At 41.0% G+C, this 25,441-nt stretch overlaps 1 protein-coding gene and 1 long non-coding RNA gene across 2 annotated transcripts in view; one reads left to right on the forward strand and one right to left on the reverse strand.

Annotated features, from left to right (window-relative positions):
- Positions 1 to 12,966, reverse strand: part of LOC132392319 (coiled-coil domain-containing protein 122-like) — a 54,750-nt gene extending 41,784 nt beyond the window's left edge. The window contains exons 1-2 of the mRNA XM_059966142.1: positions 12,909 to 12,966; positions 10,145 to 10,263 (exon numbers count right to left, since the gene is read on the reverse strand). Of these exons, the coding sequence (XP_059822125.1) occupies positions 10,145 to 10,261 (117 nt within the window). The 5' untranslated portion in view covers positions 10,262 to 10,263; positions 12,909 to 12,966. The remainder of the gene's footprint in view (positions 1 to 10,144; positions 10,264 to 12,908) is intronic.
- Positions 12,967 to 13,036: 70 nt separating this feature from the next.
- The window catches only part of LOC132393063 (uncharacterized), a 304,632-nt gene continuing 292,227 nt past the window's right edge, over positions 13,037 to 25,441 (forward strand). The window contains exon 1 of the long non-coding RNA XR_009511741.1: positions 13,037 to 13,208. This is a non-coding gene — a long non-coding RNA (uncharacterized LOC132393063). The remainder of the gene's footprint in view (positions 13,209 to 25,441) is intronic.

The raw sequence follows: 25,441 nt of genomic DNA on the forward strand, positions 1-25,441 counted from the left end.
TAGCCATCCAGGAGTCTCTTAAAAGACTCTATCATTTCCGCCTCCACCGCCGCCAGCAGCCCATTTCACACACTCACCACTCTCTGTGTAAAAAACTTACCCCTGACATCTCCTCTGTACCTACCTCCAAACACCTTAAAACTATGCCATCTCGTGCTAGCCATTTCAGCCCTGGAAAAAAGCCTCTGAGTATCCACATGATCAATGCCTCTCATTATCTTGAATACCTCTATCAGGTCACCTCTCATCCTCCGTCGCTCCAAGGAGAAAAGGCTGAGTTCACTCAATCTATTCCAATAAGGCATGCTCCCTAATCCAGGCAACATCCTTGTAAATCTCCTCTGAACCCTTTCTATAGTTTCCACATCCTTCCTGTAGTGAGGTGACCAGAAATGAGCACAGCACTACAAGTGGGTCTGACCAGGGTCCTATATAGCTGCAACATTACCTCCTGACTCTTAAACTCAAACCCACAATTGATGAAGGCCAATGAACCGTATGCCTTTTTAACCACACAGTCAACCTGCATGCAGCTTTGAGTGTCCTATGGATTCAGACCCCAAGACCCTTCTGATCCTCCACACTGTCAAGAGTTTTACCATTAATACTATATTCTGTCATCATATTTGACCTACCAAAATGAACCACCTCACACTTCTGGGTTGAACTGCATCTGCCACTACTACTACTACTACTGCCACTGCATCCTTCCACTTAAGCAGCAATGCCTTCCTGGCTATAAGAGAAATAAAGGCCAAATATGCAAATCATGTGTCTCCAAAATAACATCATTTCCTCCAACCATACCAAATAAGGCAGTCAAAGGATTAGGTTTAAAATTTACTTTAAAAAGCTCTGAACAAGTTTGAAATACTTCCTTACAATATTTTTCAAGACTCGGACAAGTCCAAAACATATGGATTCGTGAAGCTTCTCCATTATTACATCTATCACAATAGGGAGATATATCCGAATAAAAATGAGACAGCTTATCTTTAGACATACGGGCTCTATGAACCACTTTAAATTGTAGAAGGGAATGATGGGCACATAACAATGAGGTATTAACCAATTTAAAAATTTCATTCCAAGTGTCCTCAGAAATTGAAATCTGTAAATCTTGTTCCCAAAGATTTTTAATTTTATCTGAAGGAATATTTCTCATTCCCTACAACATCCCATAAGTATTAGATATAGATGCATTACAGAGGGGTTTCAAATTAAAAATTATATCAAGTAAATTTTTATCTGGACTTTTAGGAAATTTATGTACTTGAGAATGCAAAAAGTCTCTAATTGATAAATATTGAAAAGAGTAAGTTCTTGGTAGACTATACTTAAGTGACAGTTGTTCAAATGAAGAGAGACTATCTCCAACAAATAAATCATGAAAATGTTTAATACCCAATCTATTCCACTCTTTAAAAACTCCATCAGACATAGAAGGTTTAAAAAAATAGAAAAATGGGACTGGAAAGTGAAAAATTCAATAAACCAAAATATTTTCTAAATTGTACCAAATCCTCAAAGTGTGTTTAACTACAAAATTATCAGTTAACTTACTTAAAGATAAAGGAATTGAGGATCCGAGAAGAGAAATTATAGAAAATTTATTAACAGAATTTAGCTTCTAAAGAAACCCAGACTCGACAGTCCTCTTGATTCATATAATATAACCAAAATGTAAGATTCTGTATATTGAATGCCCAGTAATAAAACCTAAAATTGGGTCACGCTAAACCTCCATTCTTTTTAGCTTTTTGAAGATGAACTTTATTTAACAAGAAATTTTATTGTTCCATATATAAGAAGATATAATAGAATCCAAAGAATCAAAAAAGGATTTCAGAATATAAACAGGTATGGCCTGAAATAAATATAAAAATTTAGGCAAAATATTCATTTTAATAGAATTGATTAGGCCAATCAACGATAAAGAGAGGGGTGACCAACTTGATAGTACCTTCTTAACATAATTCAGAAGTGCAAAAAAAAATTCTTTAAAAAGGAATTTATAATTCCTTGTGATTGTTATGCCCAAATAAGTAAAATAATTTCTTACAATTTTAAAAGGAAGGTTAGTATTAACTAATACCAAATTATTCAATGGAAAAAGTTCACTCTTAAGAAAGTTAAGTTTATATTCTGAAAACTGACTAAAGCTAGAGAGTAAAGAAAGTAAAGAAAGTAAAGAAGACTCCACATTAGAAACGTAGAGCAAAAGGTTATCAGCATAAAGTGAAACTTTGTGGGTAATATCCCTCCTTAAAATACCAATGATATCATTAGACTTCCGAAAAGCAATTGCTAAAGGTTCTAAAGCCAAATCAAAAAGCAAAGGACTCAAAGGACAACCTTGTCTAGTTCCACGATGAAGTTTAAATGGTTCAGAATACTGAGAGTTACTAAGAACCTGAGCAGAGGGAGATAAATAAAGTAATTTAATTCTTTGAATAAAATTGGGCCCGAAGTTAAATTTTTCTAAAGTTTTAAATAGATAATTCCATTCAACTCGATCAAAGGCTTTCTCAGCATCTAAGGAAATCACATATTCCAAAATCTCTTTAGAAGGAGAATAAATAACATTCAGTAAACGACGAATATTAAAGTGGGAGTATCGATTTTTGATAAATCCAGTCTGATCATCAGAGATAATAGATGGCAAAATGTTTTCAATCCTATGAGCCAGAAGTTTAGGTAAAATGTTAGTATCAACATTAAGTAAGGAAATTGGTCTATAAGAAGAGCATTCAATTGGGTGCTTATTCTTTTTAAGAATAAGCAAAATAGGGGCTTCATAAAAAGATTGTGGCAACTTAACTAATTTAAAGGAGTCAGAAAGGACTGAATATAAACGAGGTATAAGCAAACAGGAAAAAGCCTTATAAAACTCTGCAGAAAATCCATCAGGACCCAGAGCCTTCCCCGAGTGCAAAGAGTGAACAACCTCGGTGATTTCCTCATAAGAAATGGGTTGATCCAACAATTTTCGAATATCATCAGAAAGTGTAGGAATGTTTAGTCGATCTAAAAAAATTATTCATTAGAGTATTATCTTTAGGAGAATCAGAACTATAAAGTTTAGAATAAAATTCTCTGTAAGTATCATTTATTTCTAAATGATCAGATGTTTTATCACCATTAGCTTTACAAATTTCTTTAATTTGATGTTTCACTCTAAAGGTCCTTAATTGGTTAGCTAATAGTTTACCCATTCTTTCTCCATGAACATAAAACTGACTTTTATCTTTTAAAAGTTGCATTTCAATTGGATAAATTAAAAGCAGATTGTATTTAGTTTTAATTTCAACGCGTCTTTTATATAAATAGGATCTCGAGCCAAAGCATATTTTTGGTTTAATTGTTTCAACTGATTGGCAGGTTCAATTCTCTCCTTATTAGCTTTTTTCTTAACACTTGTGTCAAAGGAAATAATTTGACCTCTAATGTAAGCCTTAAAAGCATCACATAAAATAAGACAGGAGTTTCTTAAAAGACCCTATTGTATCCACCTCCACCACCGTCACTGGCAGACCATTTCACACACTCACTACTCTCTGAATAAGAAACTTACCCCTGACATCTCCTCTGTATCTACATCCAAGCACCTTAAACCTGTGCCCTCTTTTGCTAGCCATTTCAGCCCTGGGAAAAAACCTCTGACTCTCCACATGATCAATGCCTCTCATCATCTTATACACCTCAATCAGGTCACCTCATCCTTCATTGCTCCAAGGAGTAAAGGCTGAGTTCACTCAACATATTCTCATAAGGCATGCTCCCCAATCCAGGCAATGTTCTTGTAAATCTCCTCTGCATCCTTTCTATGGTTTTCACGTCCTTCCTGTAGTGCAGTGATCAGAACTGAGCACAGTACTCCAAGTGGAGTCTGACTAGGGTCGTATACAGCTGTAACATTACCTCATGGCTTTTAAACTCAATCCCATGGTTGATAAAGGCCAATGCACTGTTTGCCTTCTTAACCATAGAGTCAACCTGCATAGCAGCTTTGAGTGTCCTATGGACTCAGACCCTAAGATCCCTCTGATGCTCAACACTGCCAAGAGTCTTACCATTAATACTATATTTTCCCATCAAATTTGACCTACCAAAATGAACCACCTCACATCTATCTGGGTTGAACTCCATCTGCCACTTCTCAGCCCAGTTTTGCATCCTATCAATGTTCTGTTGTAACCTTTGACAGCCCTCCACACTATCCACAACACCTCCAACCTTTGTGTCATGAGCAAATTTACTAACCCATCCCTCCACTTCCTCATCCAGGTCATTTATAAAAATCACAAAGAGCAGGGGTCCCAGAACAGATCCCTGAGGCACACCACTGGTCACCGACCTCCATGCAGAATATGAGCTGTCTACAACCACTCTTTGCCTTCTGTGGGCAAACCAGTTCTGGATCCACAAAGCTATGTCCCCTTGGATCCCATGCCTCCTTTCTCAATAAGCCTTGCATGGGGCACCTTATCAAATGCCTTGCTAAAATCCATATACACTACATCTACAGCTCTACCTTCATCAATGTGTTTAGTCACATCCTCAAAAAATTCAATCAGGCTCGTAAGGCACGACCTGCCTTGCTTGGATAGCCATGCTGACTATTCCTAATCATATTATGCCTCTCCAAATGTTCATAAATCCTGTCTCTCAGAACCTTCTCCATCAACTTACCAACCACTGAAGTAAGATTCACTGGCTTATAATTTCCTGAGCTATCCCTACTCTTTTTCTTGAATAAGGGAACAACATCCGCAACTCTTCAATCCTCTGGAACCTCTCCCATTCTCATTGATGATGCAAAAATCATTGCCTCAGCAATCTCCTGCCTCGCTTCCCACAGTAGCCTAGGGTACATCCCATCCGGTCCTAGTGACTTATCCAACTTGATGCCTTCCAAAAGCCCCAGCACATCCTCTTCCTTAATATCTACATTGTCAAGCTTTTTAGTCCGCTGCATGTCATTCCTACAATCGCCAAGATCCTTTTCCGTATTGAACACCAAAGCAAAGTATTCACTAACTACCTCCGCTATTTCCTCCAGTTCCATACACACTTTTCCACTGTCACACTTGATTGGTCCTATTCTCTCAACTCTTATCCTCTTGCTCTTCACATACTTGTAGAATGCCTTGGGGTTTTCCTTAATCCTGTCTGCCAATGCCTTCTCATGGCTCCTTCTGGCTCTCCTAATTTCATTCTTAAACTCCTTCCTGTTAGCTTTATAATCTTCTAGATTGCTATCATTACCTAGTTCTTTGAAGCTTTTGTAATCTCTTCTTTTCTTCTTGACTAGATTTACAACAGCCTTTGTGCACCACGGATCTTGTACCCTACCATCCTTTCCATGTCTCATTGGAATGTACCTACTCAGAACCCCACGTAAATATCCCCTGAACATTTGCCACAGTTCTTCCATATGCTTCCCCGAGAACATGCGTTTCCAATTTATCCTTCCAAAATTCCTGCCTGATAGCCTCATATTTCCCCTTACTCCAATTAAATGTTTCCCTAACTTGTCTGTTCCTATCCCTCTCCAATGCTATGGTAAAGGAGATAGAATTGTTTTCATTATCTCCAAAATGCTCTCCCACTGAGACCCAACACCTGACCAGGTTCGTTTCCCAATACCAGATCAAGTACAGCTTCTCCTCTTGTAGGCTTATCTACATATTGTATCAAGAAACCTTCGTGAACACACCTAACAAACTCTACCCCATCTAAACCTCTCAGTCTAGGGAGATGCTGATCAATATTTGGGAAATTAAGATCTTCCACAACAACCCTGTTATTATTACTTCTTTCCAGAATCTGTCTCCCATCTGCTCCTCGATGTCCCTGTTACTATTGGGTGGTGTATAAAAAACACCCAGCAGAGTTATTGACCCCTTCCTATTCCTAACTTCCACCCACAGAGACTCCATAGACAATCCCTCCATGATTTCCTCTTCTGAAGCTGTGACACTATCTCTGATCAACAGTGCCATGCCCCCACCTCTTTTGCCTCCCTCCCTATCGTTTCTGAAACACCTAAAGCCTGGCATTTGAAGTAGCCATTCCTGCCCCTGCACCATCCAAGTCTCTGTAATAGCCACAACATCATAGCTCCAAGTGCTGATCTATGCTCTAAGCTCATCCACTTTATTCATAATACTCCTCACATTAAAATAGACACATCTCAAACCATCGGTCTGAGCGCGTCCCTTCTCTATCACCTGCCTATCTTCCGTTTTGCACTATCTCCAAGCTTTCTCTATTTGTGAGGCAACCTCCCTTTCCTCCGTCACTTCTGTTTGGTTCCCACCCCCCAGCAATTCCAGTTTAAACTGAGGCTTCACGTGGAGAACTGTGAGCAGTTTTGAGTCCCTTATCTTAGAAAGGATGTGATGAAATTGGAGAGGGTTCAAAGGAGGTTCATGAAAATGATTCCAGGTTTGAATGGCTTGTTAAATGAAGAGCATTTCATGGCTCTGGGCTTGTATTCGCTGGAATTCAGAAGAATGAGGGGTGACCTCATTGAAACCTATCAATGAAACGCTTTGATAGTGTGGACTTGAGGTGGATGTTTGCTATAGTGGAATAGCCTAAGACCAGAGAACATAGCTTCTGACTAGAGAGGCATCTTTTTAGAACATAAATGAAGAAGAATTTCTTTAGCCAGAGAGTGGTGTATCTGTGGAATTCTTTGCCATAAGCAGCTGCGGAGGCCAAGTGTTTACGTATATTTAAGGCAGAGATTGATAGATTCTTGATTGGAGAAGGCATGAAGGAATATGTGGAGAAGGCAGGAGATTGGGCTGAGAGGGAAAATGGATCAGTCATGATGAAATGGCGGTGGAGATTTGATGGGCTAAATGGTCTAATTCTGTTCCTATGTCTTATGGTCTTATAATACAACAACTAACACAGTCTGAGAATGTGCTGGGGGCAGCCTGCAAGGGTTGCCATGCCTCTGGCATCAACATAACTTGCCCAGAACTTACTAACTTTAACCCAAAGCTCTTTGGAATGTTGAAGAAAATCTGGAGAAATCCATATGGTCACAGGGAGAACATACAAACCCCTTACAGAAAGTCGTGGAAATTGAACCAAATCAGTGATTGCTTGTGTTGTAAAGCATTGCACTCACTGCTGAGGGGTAATGTCACAGAAATTTACATGGAGGATAGATATTCAAAAGGCTCACCCCTGCCCCCGGGGCAGGAGCATTTACAACTAGAGCACAGAGGTTTACCGTGAGAGGGAGAAGTTTAAAGGATATCTGAAGTGTATGTTTCCCGAGGGCACGGTGAATGCATCTGGGAGCTGCTAGTGGAAACTGATATAATTATAGATTTTAAAAGGCCTTTGGACAGACTCTTGGATTGGAAAGGCAGAGAACGATATGGATCTAAGATGGGCAAATAGGATTATTGTAGGTAGGTATCAATCAACCCGGATGAAGAACAGAAAAGGTTTGTTCTTGTGCTGTACATTTCTATATCAAAGCTGCATGTCTTAGGAGACAAGTTATCTCTTATTGTTCTCTGATTTCTCTTTGAGGTATATATGAAATGGTCTCTGTCAAAAGGCACCAAATAAATTAAAGTTTCATATTTATGTCAAAACAGCATTGCTGTTCCACTTGTTTTTAAAAATGCCAGTGGAAGTCAATGATTGATAGAACTTCAGGGTGTGCTTTTTCAAATCTCCTGTGCCAAGTTGTATTCTTTATTAGTAACAGTTCACTAGTTTTATTATGGTTGCTCAAGGCTGAAGATAGCCTGGGTCAGAAAAACACAAAAAGAGATTAAGATGGACTGGGGAAAACAGCTGTCATGGTACATAAATGTGAATTGGGAAAAGAAATCTTACCCTTCTGGCTTCTCACCCAATGTTTTTTCTTAATTTTTTTCAGGTTCTGTGTTAAGCTGCTTCAAGGCAGATCAGTCTTAGAGGCAGATCTTCAAGCAGGACTCAAGTTCAATGCGACAACGAGCATGACTTTTGCTGCCTTTACTTCCCTACTCACTCTTTTCTTCTTGCCAGGAATCCTCCCCCCAAGATTGTGGACCCCTTCTCATCTCAAGACAAGAGGTCTCTTTCTCTCCTTCCTGGCTTCTTACCCTCGCTAGATCTATTTATTGTTAACTGCCAGTATAAAATTGACTGCCTCAATCCTGTTCCTGAACTTGCAGCACACTGTTCACTAAAGGTCATCCAACTCCAATATTGTTATCAAACCCATTGTGGCTTGGCAAATTGGCACAGACTCAATGTCATCTCTCAGATAATTCTCACAATTCCTCTGGAACTCAATCACATCACTGACTTTACCTCCTCTAGAAATCTTCCCTTATTCCATAACTAAACACATCCCATTTCTATCACCTCCCCAGAATCTAGTAGCCTGCTAGTATGGGTAGATCTTGTTAGCCTGTTGTTACCACATTCTGACTTAATTCTTTCTCCCATTGTTTAGTCCTTTATCTTTGAATTTCTGATTCATTCCACGAGGAAGGTCTGAGGGCTTTTCATTTCTGCCTTTGATGGAGATCCAACCATTTCTCTTCTATCACCATAATCATTTGATTGGTTATATTTGTTCTTTCATTCATTTATAGACAATAGGTGCAGAAGTAGACCATTCGGCCCTTCGAGCCTGCACCGCCATTTTGAGATCATGGCTGATCATCTACTATCAATACCCGGTTCCTGCCTTGTCCCCATATCCCTTGATTCCCCTATCCATAAGATACCTATCTAGCTCCTTCTTGAAAACATCCAGAGAATTGGCCTCCACTGCCTTCCGAGGCAGTGCATTCCAGACCCCCACAACTCTCTGGGAGAAGAAGTTTTTCCTTAACTCTGTCCTAAATGACCTACCCCTTATTCTCAAACCATGCCCTCTGGTACTGGACTCTCCCAGCATCTGGAACATATTTCCTGCCTCTATCTTGTCCAATCCCTTAATAATCTTATATGTTTCAATCAGATCCCTTCTCAATCTCGTTAATTCCAGCATGTACAAGCCCAGTCTCTCTAACCTCACTGCGTAAGACAGTCCTGACATCCCAGGAATTAACCTTGTGAATCTACGCGGCACTTCCTCTACAACCAGGATGTTCTTCCTTAACCCTGGAGACCAAAACTGTACACAATATTCCAGGTGTGGTCTCACCAGGGCCCTGTACAAATGCAAGAGGATTTCCTTGCTCTTGTACTCAATTCCCTTTGTAATAAAGGCCAACATTGCATTAGCCTTCTTCATTGCCTGCTGCACTTGCTCATTCACCTTCAGTGACTGATGAACAAGGAGTCTGAGATCTCTTTGTAATTCTTCCTTACCCAACTCTACACTGTTCAGATAATAATCTGCCTTCCTGTTCTTACTCCCAAAGTGGATAACCTCACACTTATTCACATTAAACGTCATCTGCCAAGTGTCTGCCCACTCACCCAGCCTATCCAAGTCACCCTGACTTCTCCCAACATCCTCATCACATGTCACACTGCCACCCAGCTTAGTATCATCAGCAAACTTGCTGATGTTATTCTCAATGCCTTCATCTAAATCGTTGACGTAAATTGTAAACAGCTGTGGTCCCAATACCGAGCCCTGTGGCACCCCACTAGTCAACACCTGTCATTCCGAGAAACACCCATTCACCGCTACCCTTTGCTTTCTATCTGCCAACCAGTTTTCTATCCATGTCAATGTCTTCCCCTCAATGCCATAAGCTTTGATTTTACCCACCAATCTCCTATTCAATAACTTCTCCTTCAACTCCCCTTATTTTCTCTAAAAATGTCTGAATCAAAGGAACATCCGTGGGAACTTGCATGTACCCAGATATTTGGCAGTTGCAAATTTCTCAGCTCTCTCCTCTATTTCTTGGACTGTGCTCTCACATTGTCTTCTTCCTGCCAGAGCAAGATTAGCCTTTTCCTTCTCCTCACCTTTAGAATTTCCACCACTTTCAATGAGATTCTATAACCAGACACACCTTTCCCTTCCCTCCCAGTATGTTTTCTGATTATGATTCAATGTATGAAATTTATGAACAGCATTCAAAGTGTATACTTTTGACATCTTTCTTTTAATTAACACATATCCTTGATCTCGTAATGCAATATAAACTAATACCTGCAAGTGACCAAGAATGATCTTGTTTTTGTCTACTTCAACTGCTTGTTGTTGCTGTTGTTGTGCTACTTCTTTAACTATTTCTGAAAGAGAAAGTTCTGTGCTTTGGACAGCCATACCTTAAAAAGCAAAAGACATAGCAAATATTAATAATATATGGGAATTAAGCTGGTTGAACAAAATACATCATTAATAAGCAAAATACTGAACTGTTAAGTAAGGTTTGATTTCCTCTATAGTTTTTGTATATTAATAGTGTTAAACAAAACAGGAGATTTGTATGGTGATGAATTTCATGTTGGAAAATGTGCACACCTTGCCTTTAAAACACTCCTTTTTCTGTTTCTGACTTTTCCAGTAAATGCTTATTGCATAGTTTAATTTTCACGTACTTGAAGAACCAATGGTGTGGCACCTGTAGGCATTCTATACTTGCACTCTGGATAATTTTGACTACGTTTTGAGATTTAACTTCTCAAGTCAAGTCAAGTCGCTTTTTATTGTCACTTTGACCATAAACTGCTGGTAAGGTATACAGTAAAAATGAAACAACATTCCTCCAGGACCATGGTGCTACACGAAACACAAAACTACACTAGACTATGTGAGACATCTCAAGACTACACTAGACGATGTAAAACAACACAAAAACTATGGTAGGCTACAGACCTACATAGGACTACATAAAGTGCACAAAAACAGTGCAGGGTAGTACAATAATTAATCAATAACCAAGACAATAGGCACAGTAGAGGACAAATTTCAATACAATAATAAATGATGCAGATGTCAGTCTATTCTCCAAATACCAGATAATGTTAGAATTTCTGATATGAAAATAGTTTTGAATACATATTTTCATAGTTCTAATACATTCCTGAGACTTGTGTTATCAGCTAACTATCAACAGCCAATTCTAAATCCTCAGAGGATGCTGGGAAACTTTAATTTTCATTGTGCAGGCAGCATCTATTGGAAGAAACAAGTTAAACATTTGAAATCTTCAAATTTTTATAATGGAATCTATTTCTGATGTGCAGTTCATCTCTCTCTCTCTCATTTTCAAGTGAATTTTGATTCAAATCTACCAGAAGACAAAAGAGTAGCTTTTTATGTCCCTACTTAAAATGCCAATCACATTTGTCCCAGTTCTAGTGACCCGGGTGTCATCCCCAATTTGGAATCTGCATGTTCTTCATGAAACAGCAAATGTCCCCAGTGTTTCAAGTTTCTCCCAGATCGCAAAGGTAGTCTAATTAGCTATTGTAAATCACTCGAGTAAAAGTTGCAAAAAATTCTAAAGGTAATTGATAGGGATTTGAGAAAGATTAAGTTGTAGAGATACAAGAAAAGGGGAAGTGGGACTGAAAGAATTACTCTGCTGGGAGAGTGATAAAATAACCGGTCTCCTTCTGAGTCAGAAGAAAGCAAGCACTCCTCTGACTTAAGATATCAGACTTAACTGCACTGTTTCCTGGATGCCCTGACAGAATTTCATTGCACTTTCTACTTTCACAGAACTGCCAAATGTTACAATAAATTCACTCTTTAATTTTTGTGCTTTCCAAAAAAGAATTATTGCTACCCTGAAAAACAGAAAGAAATATAGAAGAATTCAGCTAATTCATTCTGAAGAATTCATGGAACTACTGTGTTTTTGATATAGAAACATAGAAAACCTATAGCACAATACAGACCCTTCAGAACATGTCCTTACCTTAGAAATTATCTCGGGTTACCCATAGCCCTCTATTTTTCTGAGCTCCATGTACCTGTCCAGGAGTCTCTTAAAAACCCTATTGTATCCAGCTCCACCACCATTGCCGGCAGCCCATTCCACACACTCACCACTCTCTGCGTAAAAATCTTACTCCTTTTGTGGCAACTTATTGTTCACTGGATTTCTACAAGTAGCTGTTGATGAACAGATTTTGCCTGTCAGTTTTACTGATGTTGCCTTCTGAGAATTACGGAAAGGTACCCAACGGGTACTGCTGTTCTCAAAGGCGGCAGCATTAGACAGATTGATTGTAGTTGTCATTCTTATAGACTGTATTAATTTCCAAGATAAGCAAAACAGTGATGCAGCTAGTAGAGCCATTGCATCACAAATCCTGACCGTTAGTACTGTCTGTAGACAGAGTTCTCTATGGCCATGTGGGTTTTCTCCAAGTGCTTCTGTTCCCTCGCACATCCTAAAGATATTCTCGTCCAAAGGATAATTGGCTGCTGTAAATTGCCCCTGGTGTAAAGGTGACTATACTTGTTTTGCTCCTTGATGTAGGAAAAGTTTTGGAGATTGCCACTGGAGTCACATCTCAGTGTGTCGGGGAAAAGGGCTCTGAGAGCTGCTTTAGTGGAGTTCTGTGGCTTGGTGTCATAGGTTGATGGTTGGGTGGCACAGAAAGCTGACAGTAAACACTGTTAAACAGAAACATATAAAGAATTATCCTACTGGGGGTGAGAAGCACGACGGATGTCAGAATCATCAATTCAACGTTGGAAATGTGACATCAGATAGAAAATGCCACAAAAACTCAGCAGGACAGACAGTATCTGTGAAGGGATTAAACAGACCTCAAGCAAAGAATAAGAAAGGATAACGAATCGGGAAGTTAAGACTGCTCACGTTTTAAATATTAAATATTCCCACTTCGCCCCGCCGGGACTGGCCTCCAGGTAACAGGACATGCTTTAATTAATTTCGTCGGTCTAACAACAGGTGATTTTCGGTTGCGAATTTGCTCGGTTGACGATAACTTACCATCGAGCTTCCCTACACGCTCGACGATCAGACGGACGGCTTGTCCTTGCCGCCTTTCCGCGGCGTGGCCGGTGCGCATGCGCAGGGAGCGGGCGGGGCGGGGCGGGGGGATGGGGGATGACCCCGACCCCGACCCTTAGGCCCAGAGAGCTGCTCCTGCTCTGCTGCCGTCTACCCGACTCACCTTGGTTGTGGGTGCAAGGAAGGACGGGGGCCGTTGTCTCAGTGGCATTTGGACGGAGTTGGAGTCGTGTTTGGAGGGAAGGAACTCTTGTCGTGTAAACTAGTTGTTGAGCTGCAGTGAGTGCTGGTACTTTTCTACTCGCCTTAGTGGTTACCGCTTTTCATAGTGTGATCCTGTTTCATGGCGGTGGCTATGTTTGTCTCAGTCTGATTCCCGCGGTTTGAATTCGCTTTCGAAGTAATGTTTCTTTCGTTTATTTGTTGTTGTGAGGCAACCAGAATTATGCTTGTTGTGGACCTGTTTTCAATGATGAGTGCTTGGTCCTGTTGACTGGTTTCTTTGCCAAAGTTTGAATCTTATGCATAAGTCTATGGGAATTGTCCTGGTTTACATTTTTTTTCCTCAATAGGCCTATTAAGAGTAAAAGAAGGGTACTTTGAAAGTTGATGCCAGTTTAGCAAACAATCCCGTTTCCCTTCATTCTTTCTCTGCAGACCTATTTACTGCCCGTTGTTTCTCACAGGTGCCCATAACTCACCTTTGATTCCTCCTGCTATTAAACCATGAACAGTTTAAAGCAGCCAAATAATCTACAAGTAAATCTCTGGAATATGAGAGGTAACAAGAACGCTCCTTTATCTATCTTACTTGTGATCTCCTCAAAGAATTCCATCAGGTTTGTCAGGCAAGATTTTCCCTTAAGGAAACCATGCTGACTTTGTCCTGTGTCACCAAGTATTCCATAATCTCCTCCTTAACAATTGACTCCAACATCTTCCCAACCACTGAGGTCAGGCTAACTGGTCTGTAATTTCCTTTCTGCTGCCTCCCTCCCTCCCTTCTTAAAGAGTGGAGTGACATATGCAATTTTCCTGACCTGTGGAACAATGCCAGAGTCCAATTATTCTTGAAAGATCATTACTAATGCCTCCACAATCTCTACCGCTACCTCTTTCAGAATTCTAGGGTGCAGTTTATCTGGTCTGGGTGACTTGCACACCATTAGGTCTTTCAGCTTTTTCAGCACCTTCTCCCTTGTAACTGCAATCACTTATCTTCCCTTACACCCTTTGACTCCTGGTACACTGCTAGTGTCTTCCACAGTGAAGTTTGATGCAAAATATTCATTTGGTTCACCTGCTATCTCCTTGTCCCTGTTATTATTTCTCCAGCCTCATTTTCTAGTGATCCTATATCCACTCATCTGTCTTTTTAAATACTTTAAAAGGCTTTTCCTGTCCACCTTGATATTGTTTGCTTTTATATTTCATCTTTTCCCTCCTAATGATTCTTTGAGTTGCTGTCTGTAGGTTTTTAAAAGCTTCCTAATTCTCTACATTCCTGCTAATTTTCACTTTGTTGTATGCCCTCTCTTTTGCTTTTACATTAGCTTTGACTTCTCTGGTCAGCCACAGCTATACTATTCTGCCATTTGAGTATTTCTTTGTTTTTGGAATACATCTATCCTGCACCTTTCTTATTTTCCCTCCTAGAAACTTAAGAAATTGTTGCTCTGCTGTCATCCCTGTCAGCATCTCTTTCCAATTTACTTTGGCCAGCTCCTCTCATACCACTGTAATTTCCTTTTCTCTGCTGAGATACTGCTATATCAGACTTTCTCACTATCAAGTTGAACTCAATCATATTGTAGTCACTGTCTCCTAAGGGTTCCTTTATCTTAAGCTCCCTAATCACCTCCAGTTCATTACATAACACTCAATCCAGTACTTTCTTGGGAGTCATTACCCCACTCAATCTGCATGTTAAACTCTCCCATGACTATCATAACATTGTCCTTTTGGCAAGCCTTTTTGATTTCCCATTGTAATCTATGGTCTATATCCCAGCTGCTGTTTGGAGGCCTGTATATACTGCCATCAGGGTCCTTTTACCCTTGCAGTTTCTTCACTCAACACCCAAGATTTTTACATTTCTTTTCCTGTCTGTAATATTCTTAATTAACTTAATCAACTAAGCTGAATAACTCTAAATATTGGGATTACCTGGACAATCTTGATCTTCCAGAGATATTTGGTCCATTCATACCATTGTTATTTTCTCTACAATTTAAAACGTAATTTGTTTTCTTACTTTCCCAGGATCTTCAACAAGAGACGTTAACTCCGTTTTTCTTTTCAAAAGTGCTTCCAGACCACCAGAGCATTTCCAATATTTTCTGTTTTTATTCCATCTGCAGTTTTTTGACGTTTGAAAGTCAACAGAACATTCAATAAGTTCATTATAGATCTTGTATTTTGAGCATGTGACTCGATGCCTAAATAGAACCAGTGAATGTAGTGTTTTTTTTTATTTCTAAAAATGATTAAGATGCAACATAAAAGCTCAGTTGATGAAGCTAGTGCTCATGATATCAAAAATAGATCAGTAAGAATAGTGATTATGCAGAAAGTTTGATGTTAATAACTCATCTCCTTCCTTAGGCCACGAACTTATCAAACAACCCGATGAGTTATTAACGTCAAACTTTCTGCATAAGCACTCAAAGAGAAGACCTGCATGTGCATGTACCGAGAGCTGGATAACTCATCTCCTTCACTGTAGGTCACCCCTGCTGTTGACACTTTCTGGAGGTCCAAGATCCGTATGCGCCATGACCTCTGGACTAAGTGTGTAAATGTAGGAGGGGACTATGCTGAAAAATAAATGTGCTAGGTTTTCTAAAATTGACTCCTTCTACCTTAGGCCACAAACTTATCAATCACACCTCGTATTATGCAATCCATTGCTTTCTTTGAACCTGATAATGTTGCAAGTTTGTAGCCAAGGGAACCATTTGACGTGGCATGATTTTAAAAAAAAAAGAGATGTGTTTCATTGGTGCTGTAGTTGTCATCTTCACAAAATTTTTGAAGCAAGTCGGGGAGCATTTAGATTTCCATGTTTGTGCCCTTACAGCATCAGCACTCTCTTTCTTGCTGTGTGTTTTCTTGAATTTAATGAGGTGCCAACACTTCCATCGAGGCAATTAACCACCTTTGCTTTAAAATCTTCATGACCAACTTCTTAGCTAGCTTCTCTGAAATTTTTTTTTATGATTTATTTTTTTATTGAAGTTCATCAAACAAACATTTCCATAAGATGTATTTCAGACATTGTACATCTACATCATATAATCATATATTTCACAAATCTCCACTAAGTATTTATAGACAATAGGTGCAGAAGTAGACCATTCGGCCCTTCGAGCCTGCACCGCCATTTTGAGATCATGGCTGATCAATTCAATACCCGGTTCCTGCCTTGTCCCCATATTCCTTGATTCCCCTATCCATAAGATACCTATCTAGCTCCTTCTTGAAAGTATCCAGAGAATTGGCCTCCACTGCCTTCCGAGGCAGTGCATTCCAGACCCCCACAACTCTCTGGGAGAAGAAGTTTTTCCTTAACTCTGTCCTAAATGACCTACCCCTTATTCTCAAACCATGCCCTCTGGTACTGGACTCTCACAGCATCTGGAACATATTTCCTGCCTCTATCTTGTCCAATCCCTTAATAATCTTATATGTTTCAATCAGATCCCCTCTCAATCTCCTTAATTCCAGCGTGTACAAACCCAGTCTCTCTAACCTCTCTGCGTAAGACAGTCCAGACATCCCAGGAATTAACCTTGTGAATCTACGCGGCACTTCCTCTACAGCCAGAATGTCCTTCCTTAACCCTGGAGACCACAATACTCCAGGTGTGGTCTCACCAGGGCCCTGTACAAATGCAAGAGGATTTCCTTGCTCTTGTACTCAATTCCCTTTGTAATAAAGGCCAACATTGCATTAGCCTTCTTCATTGCCTGCTGCACTTGCTCATTCACCTTCAGTGACTGATGAACAAGGACTCCTAGATCTCTTTGTATTTCTCCCTTACCCAACTCTGCACCGTTCAGATAATAATCTGCCTTCCTGTTCTCACTCCCAAAGTGGATAACCTCACACTTATTCACATTAAACACCATCTGCCAAGTATCTGCCCACTCACTCAGCCTATCCAAGTCACCCTGAATTCTCCTAACATCCTCATCACATGTCACACTGCCACCCAGCTTAGTATCATCAGCAAATTTGCTGATGTTATTTTCAATGCCTTCATCCAAATCGTTGACGTAATTCGTAAACAGCTGTGGTCCCAATACCGAGCCCTGTGGCACCCCACTAGTCAACACCTGCCATTCCGAGAAACACCCATTCACCGCTACCCTTTGCTTTCTATCTGCCAACCAGTTTTCTATCCATGTCAATGTCTTCCCCCCAATGCCATGAGCTTTGATTTTACCCACCAATCTCCTATTCAATAACTTCTCCTTCAACTTCTCTGTTTTCTCCCTCCCTCCTTTCTTAAAAAGTGGGTAACATTAGCCATTCTCCAATGCTCAGGAACTGATCCTGAATCTAAGGAACATTGGAAAATGATTACCAATGCATCCGCAATTTTCAGGGCCACCTCCTTTAGTACCCTAGGATGCAGACCATCCGGACCTGGGGATTTCTCAGCCATTAGTCCCATCAGTCTTCTCATCACCGTTTCCTTCCTAATGTCAATCTGTTTAATTTCCTCTGTTACCCTATGTCCTTGGCCCATCCATACATCTGGGAGATTGCTTGTGTCTTCCTTAGTGAAAACAGATCTAAAGTACTCATTAAATTTTTCTGCCATTTCTCTGTTTCCCATAACAATTTCACCCAATTCATTCTTCAAGGGCCCAACTTTGTTCCTAACTATCTTCTTTCTCTTAACATACTTAAAAAAGCTTTTGCTATCTTCCTTTATATTCCTGGCTAGCTTGCGTTCATACCTCATTTTTTCTCCCCGTATTGGCTTTTTTTGTTAAGTTCTGTTGTTCCTTAAAAACTTCCCAACTTCCCAATCATCCGTCTTCCCACTCACCTTAGCTCTGTCATACTTCCTTTTTTTTAATGCTATGCAATCTCTGACTTCCTTTGTCAACCACTGTGGCCCCTTCCCCCCTTTGAATCCTTCCTTCTCTGGGGAATGAACTGATTTTGCACCTTGTGCATTATTCCCAAGAATACCTGCCATTGCTGTTCCACTGTCTTTTCTGCTAGGCTATCCGTCCAGTCAACTTTGGCCAGCTCCTCCCTCATGGCTCCATAGTTTCCCCTGTTCAACTGCAACACTGACACCTCCGAGCTGCCCTTATCCTTCTCAAATTGCAGATAAAAACTTATCATATTATGATCACTACCTCCTAATGGCTCCTTTACTGCAAGATCGCTTATCAAATCCTGTTCATTACATAACACTAAATCCAGAATAGTCTTGTCCCTGGTCGGCTCTCGTACAAGCTGTTCTAAGAATGCATCCCATAGGCACTCTACAAACTCCCTATCCTATGGTCCATTGGGCTATACGCCCCTAGAATTTTGTTGTCCTTCTTAAATTTACTTATTCTTTCAACACATTTAACTCCATGTTCCGTCAGAACATCCCTCTGTACATGTGTCCTCCTTATCACTTGTTCCGCCTCACCTTTCTCTACTACACACTTAATATTCCGGAACTGTGTAGTCCCCACCTGTCCTTTATTCTTCCTCTCACTATCCTCTCTCATATTCTGGATCCCCACCCCCTGCAAATTTAGTTTCAACCCCCCCCCCCCCCCCCCGCAAGAAGCACTAGCAAACTTTCCTGCAAGAATGTTAGTACTGCTGCAGTTCAGGTGTAAACCGTCCCTTCGGAACAGATCCCACCTTCCCTGGAACAAAGCCCAATTATCTACAAACCTGAAGCCCTTCCTCCTGCACCATCCTCTTAGCCACGTATCAATCTTTATAATCTTTCTGTTCCTTGCCTCACTCGCACGCGGCACAGGTAGCAATCCTGAGATTGTTACCCTGGAGGTCCTGCTCTTCAGCTTCACACCTAACTCCCTGAACTCCCTACGCAGGACCCCTCACTCATCTTACCCACGTTACTGGTCCCTACATGGACCACAACATCTGGATTCTTGCCCTCCCTCTTGAGAATAACCTGCACCCGATCTGAGATGTCTCGGACCCCGGCATGAGGGAAGCAACATACTATCCGAGACTCCCAATCTTCCCCACAAAATCTCCTATCCGCCCCCCTGACTATAGAATCCCCTATCAATACCGCTCTCTTCTCTTCCTTCCTCCCCTTCCTAGTCGAGGGTCGAACCTCAGTGCCAGAGACAGGACCACTGCAGCTTGTTCCTGGTAGGTCATCCCCACCAACAGTATCCAAAACGGTATACTTATTTTTGATGGGAACAGCCACAGGGTAAGACTCTTGGCAGTGTGGAGGATCAGAGGGATCTTGGGGTCTGAGTCCATAGGACACTCAAAGCTGCTGCACAGGTTGACTGTGTGGTTAAGAAGGCATACGGCGTATTGGCCTTCATCAACCGTGCCACTGAGTTCAAGAGCAGAGAGGTATGTTACAGCTATATAGGGCCCTGGTCAGACCCCACCTGGGGTACTGTGCTTAGTTCTGGTCACCTCACTACAGGAAGGATGTGGAAACTATAGAAAGGGTGCAGAGGAGATTTACAAGGATGTCGCCTGGATTGGGGAGCATGCAACTTGGACAGCATCCTCTTTTCAGACACTACCGTCAGAGAGTCCAGTTCCATCCCCACAACATCACTGGCCTTACGAATGAGTTTGTTGATTCTGTTGGCGTCTGCTACCCTCAGCCTGTTGCCCCAGAACACAACAGCAACCATGATTGCACTGGCCACTACAGACTCGTAGAACATCCTCAGCAACTTCCGGCAGATGTTCAAGGACCTCAGTCTCCTCAGGAAATAGAGACGGCTCTGACCCTTCTTGTAGACAGTTCTTTGACCAGTCCAGTTTATTGTCAATTCATATCCCCAGGTATTTGTAATCCTCCACCATTTGTAATCTTCCACCAAAGGGAAAGGATGGTAGGGTACAGGAACCATGGTGTACAAAAGCCTTTGAAAATCTAGTCAAGAAGAAAAGAAAAGCTTACGAAATGTTCAAAAAACTAGGTAATGATAATCTAGAAGATTATAAGGCTAGTAGGAAGGAGCTTAAGAATGAAAGTAGGAGAGCCAGAAGGGGCCATGAGAAGGCCTTGGCAAGCAGGATTAAGGAGAACCCCAAGGCATTCTACAAGTATGTGTGGAGCAAGAGGATGAGTTCCGAGAGAATAGGACCAATCAAGTGTGACAGTGGAAAAGTATGTATGGAACCGAGGAGGTAGTGAAGGTACTTAATGAATTCTTAGCTTCAGTATTCACTGTGGAAGTGGATTTTGATGATTGTAGGGATGACTTACAGTGGATTGAAAAGCTTGAGCATGTAGGTATTAAGAAAGAAGAGTGCTGGAGTTTTTGGAAAGCATCAAGTTGGATAAGTCACTGGGACCGGATGAGATGTATCACAGTCTACTGTGGGAGGCAAGGGAGGAGATTGCTGAGCCTCTGGCGATGATCTTTACATCATCAATGGAGATGGTAGAGGTTCCAGGGGATTGGAGGGTTGCAGATGTTGTTCCCTTATTCAAGAAAGGGAGTAGAGATAGCTCAGGAAATTATAGACCAATGAGGCTAACTTCATTGGTTGGTAAGTTGATAGAGATGGTCTTGAGAGGCAGGATTTAGGAACATTTGGAGAGACATAATATGATTAGGAATAGTCAGGATGGTTTTGTCAAAGGCAGGTCATGCCTTATGAGCCTGATTGAATTTTTTTGAGGATGTGACTAAGCACATTGATGAAGGTAGAGCAGTAGATGGAGTGTATATGGATTTTAGCAAGGCATTTGATAAAAGTTCCCCATACAAGGCTCATTCAGAAAGTAATGAGTCATGGGATCCAAGGAGACCTTGCTTTGTGGATCCAGAACTGCCTTACCCATAGAAAGCAAAGGGTGGTTGTATTCAGGTCATATTCTGCATGGAGGTCGGTCACCAGTGGTGTGCCTCAGGGATCTGTTCTGGGACCCCTTTTCTTCGTGATTTTTATAAGTGACCTGGATGAGGAAGTGGAGGGATGGGTTAGTAAATTTGCTGATGACACAAAGGTTGGGGGTGTTGTAGATAGTGTGGAGGGCTGTCAGAGGTTACAGTGGGACATTGATAGGATGCAGAACTGGGCTGAGAAGTGGTAAAAGGAGTTCAACCCAGATAAGTGTGAGGTGGTTAATTTTGGTAGGTCTAATATGATGGCCGAATATACAGTAGTATTAGTGGTAAGACTCTTGGCAGAGTGGAGGATCAGAAGGATCTTGGGGTCCAAGTCCATAGGACACTCAGCTGCATGCAGGCTGAGTGACTGTCTGGTAAAATGGCATACGGCGTATTGGCCTTCATTAACTGTGGGACTGAGTTCAAGAGCTGACAGGTAATGTTACAGCTATATAGAGCCCTGGTCAGGCCTCATTTGGAGGTTTTTAGGTACTGTTTTTAGTTCTAGTCACCTCACTACAGGAAGGATGTGAAAACTGTTGAAAGGATGCAGAGGAGATTTACAAGGATGTTGCCTGGATTGGGGAGCATGCCTTATGAAAATAGGTTGAGTGAACTTGTCCTTTTCCCCTTGGAGCAACAGAGGATGAGAGCTGACCTGATTGAAGTGCATAAGATGATGAGAGGCATGGATCACATGGATAGTCAGAGGCTTTTTCCTGGGGCTGAAGTGGCTAGCACAAGAGGGCACAGGTTTAAGGTGCTTGGGAGTAGATACAGAGATGTCAGGGTGTGGTGAGGGCGTGGAATGGGCTGCCGACGATGGTGGTGGAGGTGGATACAATAGGGTCTTTTAAGAGACTCTTGGATAGGTACATGGAGCTTAGGAAAATAGAGGGCTATGGGTAGCTCCCTGTAATGCTAAAGTAGGTACATGTTCAGCACAGCATTGTGAGCTGAAGCACCTGTATTGTGCTGTAGGTTTTCTATGTTTCTACTACTAAATCTGCTAACGAAAACAATATTTATGCAATGATTTTAATTGCTTACCTACTTGATACTCAGTATATGTGTTCCAGTTTTTAAAAAAGATCAAAAACACTGTCAGAATGGTGAATTATTCCATGTAGTTATCAATAAGTTGGTTGGACATTTCTACTGTGTACTTTTGTGTCCTTATTTTTAAATCAAGATCATAAAGGTCTGTTTCTATCCTGTCATAAGTCTGCATTGGTAACTGGAACATGAATGTGTGCAAGCAATTACAATTCTCTGCAAAGGTGTGATTGAAGCAGAACCTGCATCTACATGTGACTTCAGAGATAACGGGACAGGCAGACAGCATAATCCACGGCCAGGAATATTTATATTGTTTGTCTTGGATGCACTGAGAAGTACAGAACAATGCTCCAGCAGCCACCAAATTAGTAGATATGGGAGCAATCTGGAGAATCTGGCCTGCGCGTCAAATGAAAATAGTTTACTATTTTGTTTTTCTTGTTTGGCAGTTTGATGTCATTAAATTGCTGCTTTTAGTATGAAATAGTGACTGCTCCATGGGGTTTTATCTATACTTGCTCAGTCAGAGGTTAACCTAGCGATAACCTAATGCCTTGTAGACCAACAGAATTTTAAAATGAAACTGCCAAAAGCAACTGTTGGCAGGTTTTCAAAGATAAAAACAAGGCAGACCTTTACCATACACATTCTGCAGTTTCAAAATCAAGGACGTGATGCATTCAGTCCTTAGAAGATCTAATTGATAATGAATAATTATTGTTAATTGACATCAAGATAAGAAAACTATGGACATCACTTCTTCTAGACAGAGAATTATTAGATGGAAAAATTGACTACTTTTGTGGTATAAAGGGGTTTTTAAATGAATATTTGGAGCTGTAGTTGAAGGTAAACAAGTCAAATGCCAGTGAAGGAGCCAGATTTAATCCCTACCAAAGTAAACAATCATAGATATAGTCATAAAAGAATACAGCACAGGAACAGGCCACAATGATGTACCAAACCAACTAAAAAGGAAATCAAAAACACCCAAACACTAATCTCTCCTACCTCTATCATCTCCTTCTTCCTCACACCCAGGTGCCTATCCAAATGTCTCTTAAAAGCCCCTAATATATTTGCCTGTACCACCAAGCCAGGCAGTGCATTCCAGGCATCCACCACTCACTGAGTAAAAAAACTTACCCATCACATCCCCCTTGAAGATACCTCCTCTCACCTTCAATGCATGCCTTCTCGTATTAGACATATTAACCCTGGGAAACAGGTACTCTTTGTATAATTTATCTATGTCTCTCAGTCTTGCAAACCTCTATGAGATCTCCCCTCAGCCTCCACTGCTCCATTTTATCCAGAGTCTCATGATAGCACATGCTCTCTAAACCAGGCGGCATCCTGGGAAACCTCTTCTGCACCCTCTCCAAAGTCTCAACATTCTTCCTGTAGTGGGGCGACCAGAACTGTATGCAATACTCCAGACATGGCCTAACCAGAGTTTTATAAAGTTGCAACATAACATCCTGACTTTTGAACTCTGTTCCTTGACTAATAAAAGCAAGCATTCCATAAGTCGCCTTAAGTACCTTATCAACCTGTGTAGCCACTTTCAAGGAGCTATGAATTTGATCCCAAGATCGCTCTGCTCAGCAACACTGATAAGGATCTTGCCCTTTACAGTGTACTGTCTCCTTGCAGTTGCCCTGCTGAGGTGCAACACCTCACATTTATCTGGGATAGACTCCATCTGCCATTTCTCAGCCCATATCTGCAACTGATCTATATTGTGCTGTATTCTTTGCCAGTCTTCTGCACCATTCACAATTGCACCAATCTTACTATCATCCACAAATTTACTAATCCAGCCATCCAGGTAATTCATATAAATCACAAACAATCGAGGTCCCAGGACAGATCCTTGTGGAACTTAACTAATTACAGACCTCCAGATCCAATAAGTCCCTTCAACTATTACCATCTGTCTTCTGTGCGCAGGCCAGTTCTGAATCAAAACAGCCAAATCACCATGGACCCCATGATCTTCTGAATTAGCCTCCCAAGAGGGACTTTGTCAAATGCCTTACTAAAATCCATGCAGACAACATCCACTGCCCTACCCTCAATAATTTCTTTTGTCAGCTTGTCAAAGAAGTCAATCACATTGGTAAGACACAACTTGCCACACACAAAGCCACACTGGCTCTCCTTAATGAGGCCATGGGTTTCCAAATACTCATATATCCTATCCCTCAGTGTTTTCTCCAGTAATTTTCCTACAACTGGCGTGAAACTCACCGGTCTATAGTTCCCAGGCTTTTCCTTTGTTCCCTTCTTAAATATAGGTATAATGTTAGCCACTCGCTAGTTTTCCAGGACCTCGCTTGTGCCTAGAGAGGACACAAAGATACTGGTCAAGGGCCCAGCAATCTTGTCCCTTGCCTCCTTCAATAATCTGAGGTAAATCCCATCAGGCCCTGGGACTTATCCACCATTGATACTCATTAGGATGCCCAGCACTTCCCCCTCCTTGAACTCAGAATGCCCCAATGTATTTATATACTTAGCACTGATCTCCTTCATATCCTCCTAGGTAAATACTGAAGCAAAGTACTCATTAAGTACCTCACTCACATTCTCGGCATCCAAGCAATGTTCCCTCTTTATCTTTGGTGTCTGACCCCCTCCTTCATGTCTCCTCTGGGTGCAGCTGTGATATTGTACCTGATTAGTAGTGCAATTCCACTGATATATTCTTAATTTTCCTCTGAGCAACTGCCTACTCAGATTGTATTGTGCAGAATACTTTGGTGGGATCAAGTGAAGTTTCAGCAGGTGTCTGAAGTCACATTTGAAAAGCAACCTCTTAAATATTCAGGGTTACTGATGATAAATTATTTGCTTTGAATAATTAAGAGCCCACTTTAAATGATTGGTAGGACTCTCATCTATATAATTTTGGCTAAATTTTCAGATGAGTGTTGTGGGCAATAAATCAAGATCAAGTGTGGCACTATCAGATGTGATGTCAAACTAATGTCATGATGATGCCCTCTCAGGTGAATATAAAAGATTCTTATGGAAAGGATGTGTGTTATGACCTGCTGATGTTTATTCCTCCAGGTTGTATTGCTGAGATTTACGATGGATATGCATTTCTTTGGAATTAGACTTTTGATCCATGTTTGAATCATAGGGTTATGGAGTGGGCTAATCCTGGTGAACTCTAAACCCCCTGTTGTGCTGGGTATTGATGAATAAATGCTATTTGATTGAGCTGTTGATGATAGCTTTCATTATTTTGTTGATGGTTGAGTCAACTGATTGGATGGTAATTCATTGGATTTAACATGCATATTTTGAAAATTCTGCTCAAAAATATGTAAATTTTGAACAGAACTTTCAAAA

Source organism: Hypanus sabinus, chromosome 4 (assembly GCF_030144855.1).
Source record: "Hypanus sabinus isolate sHypSab1 chromosome 4, sHypSab1.hap1, whole genome shotgun sequence".
Taxonomy (NCBI): Eukaryota; Metazoa; Chordata; class Chondrichthyes; order Myliobatiformes; family Dasyatidae; genus Hypanus; species Hypanus sabinus.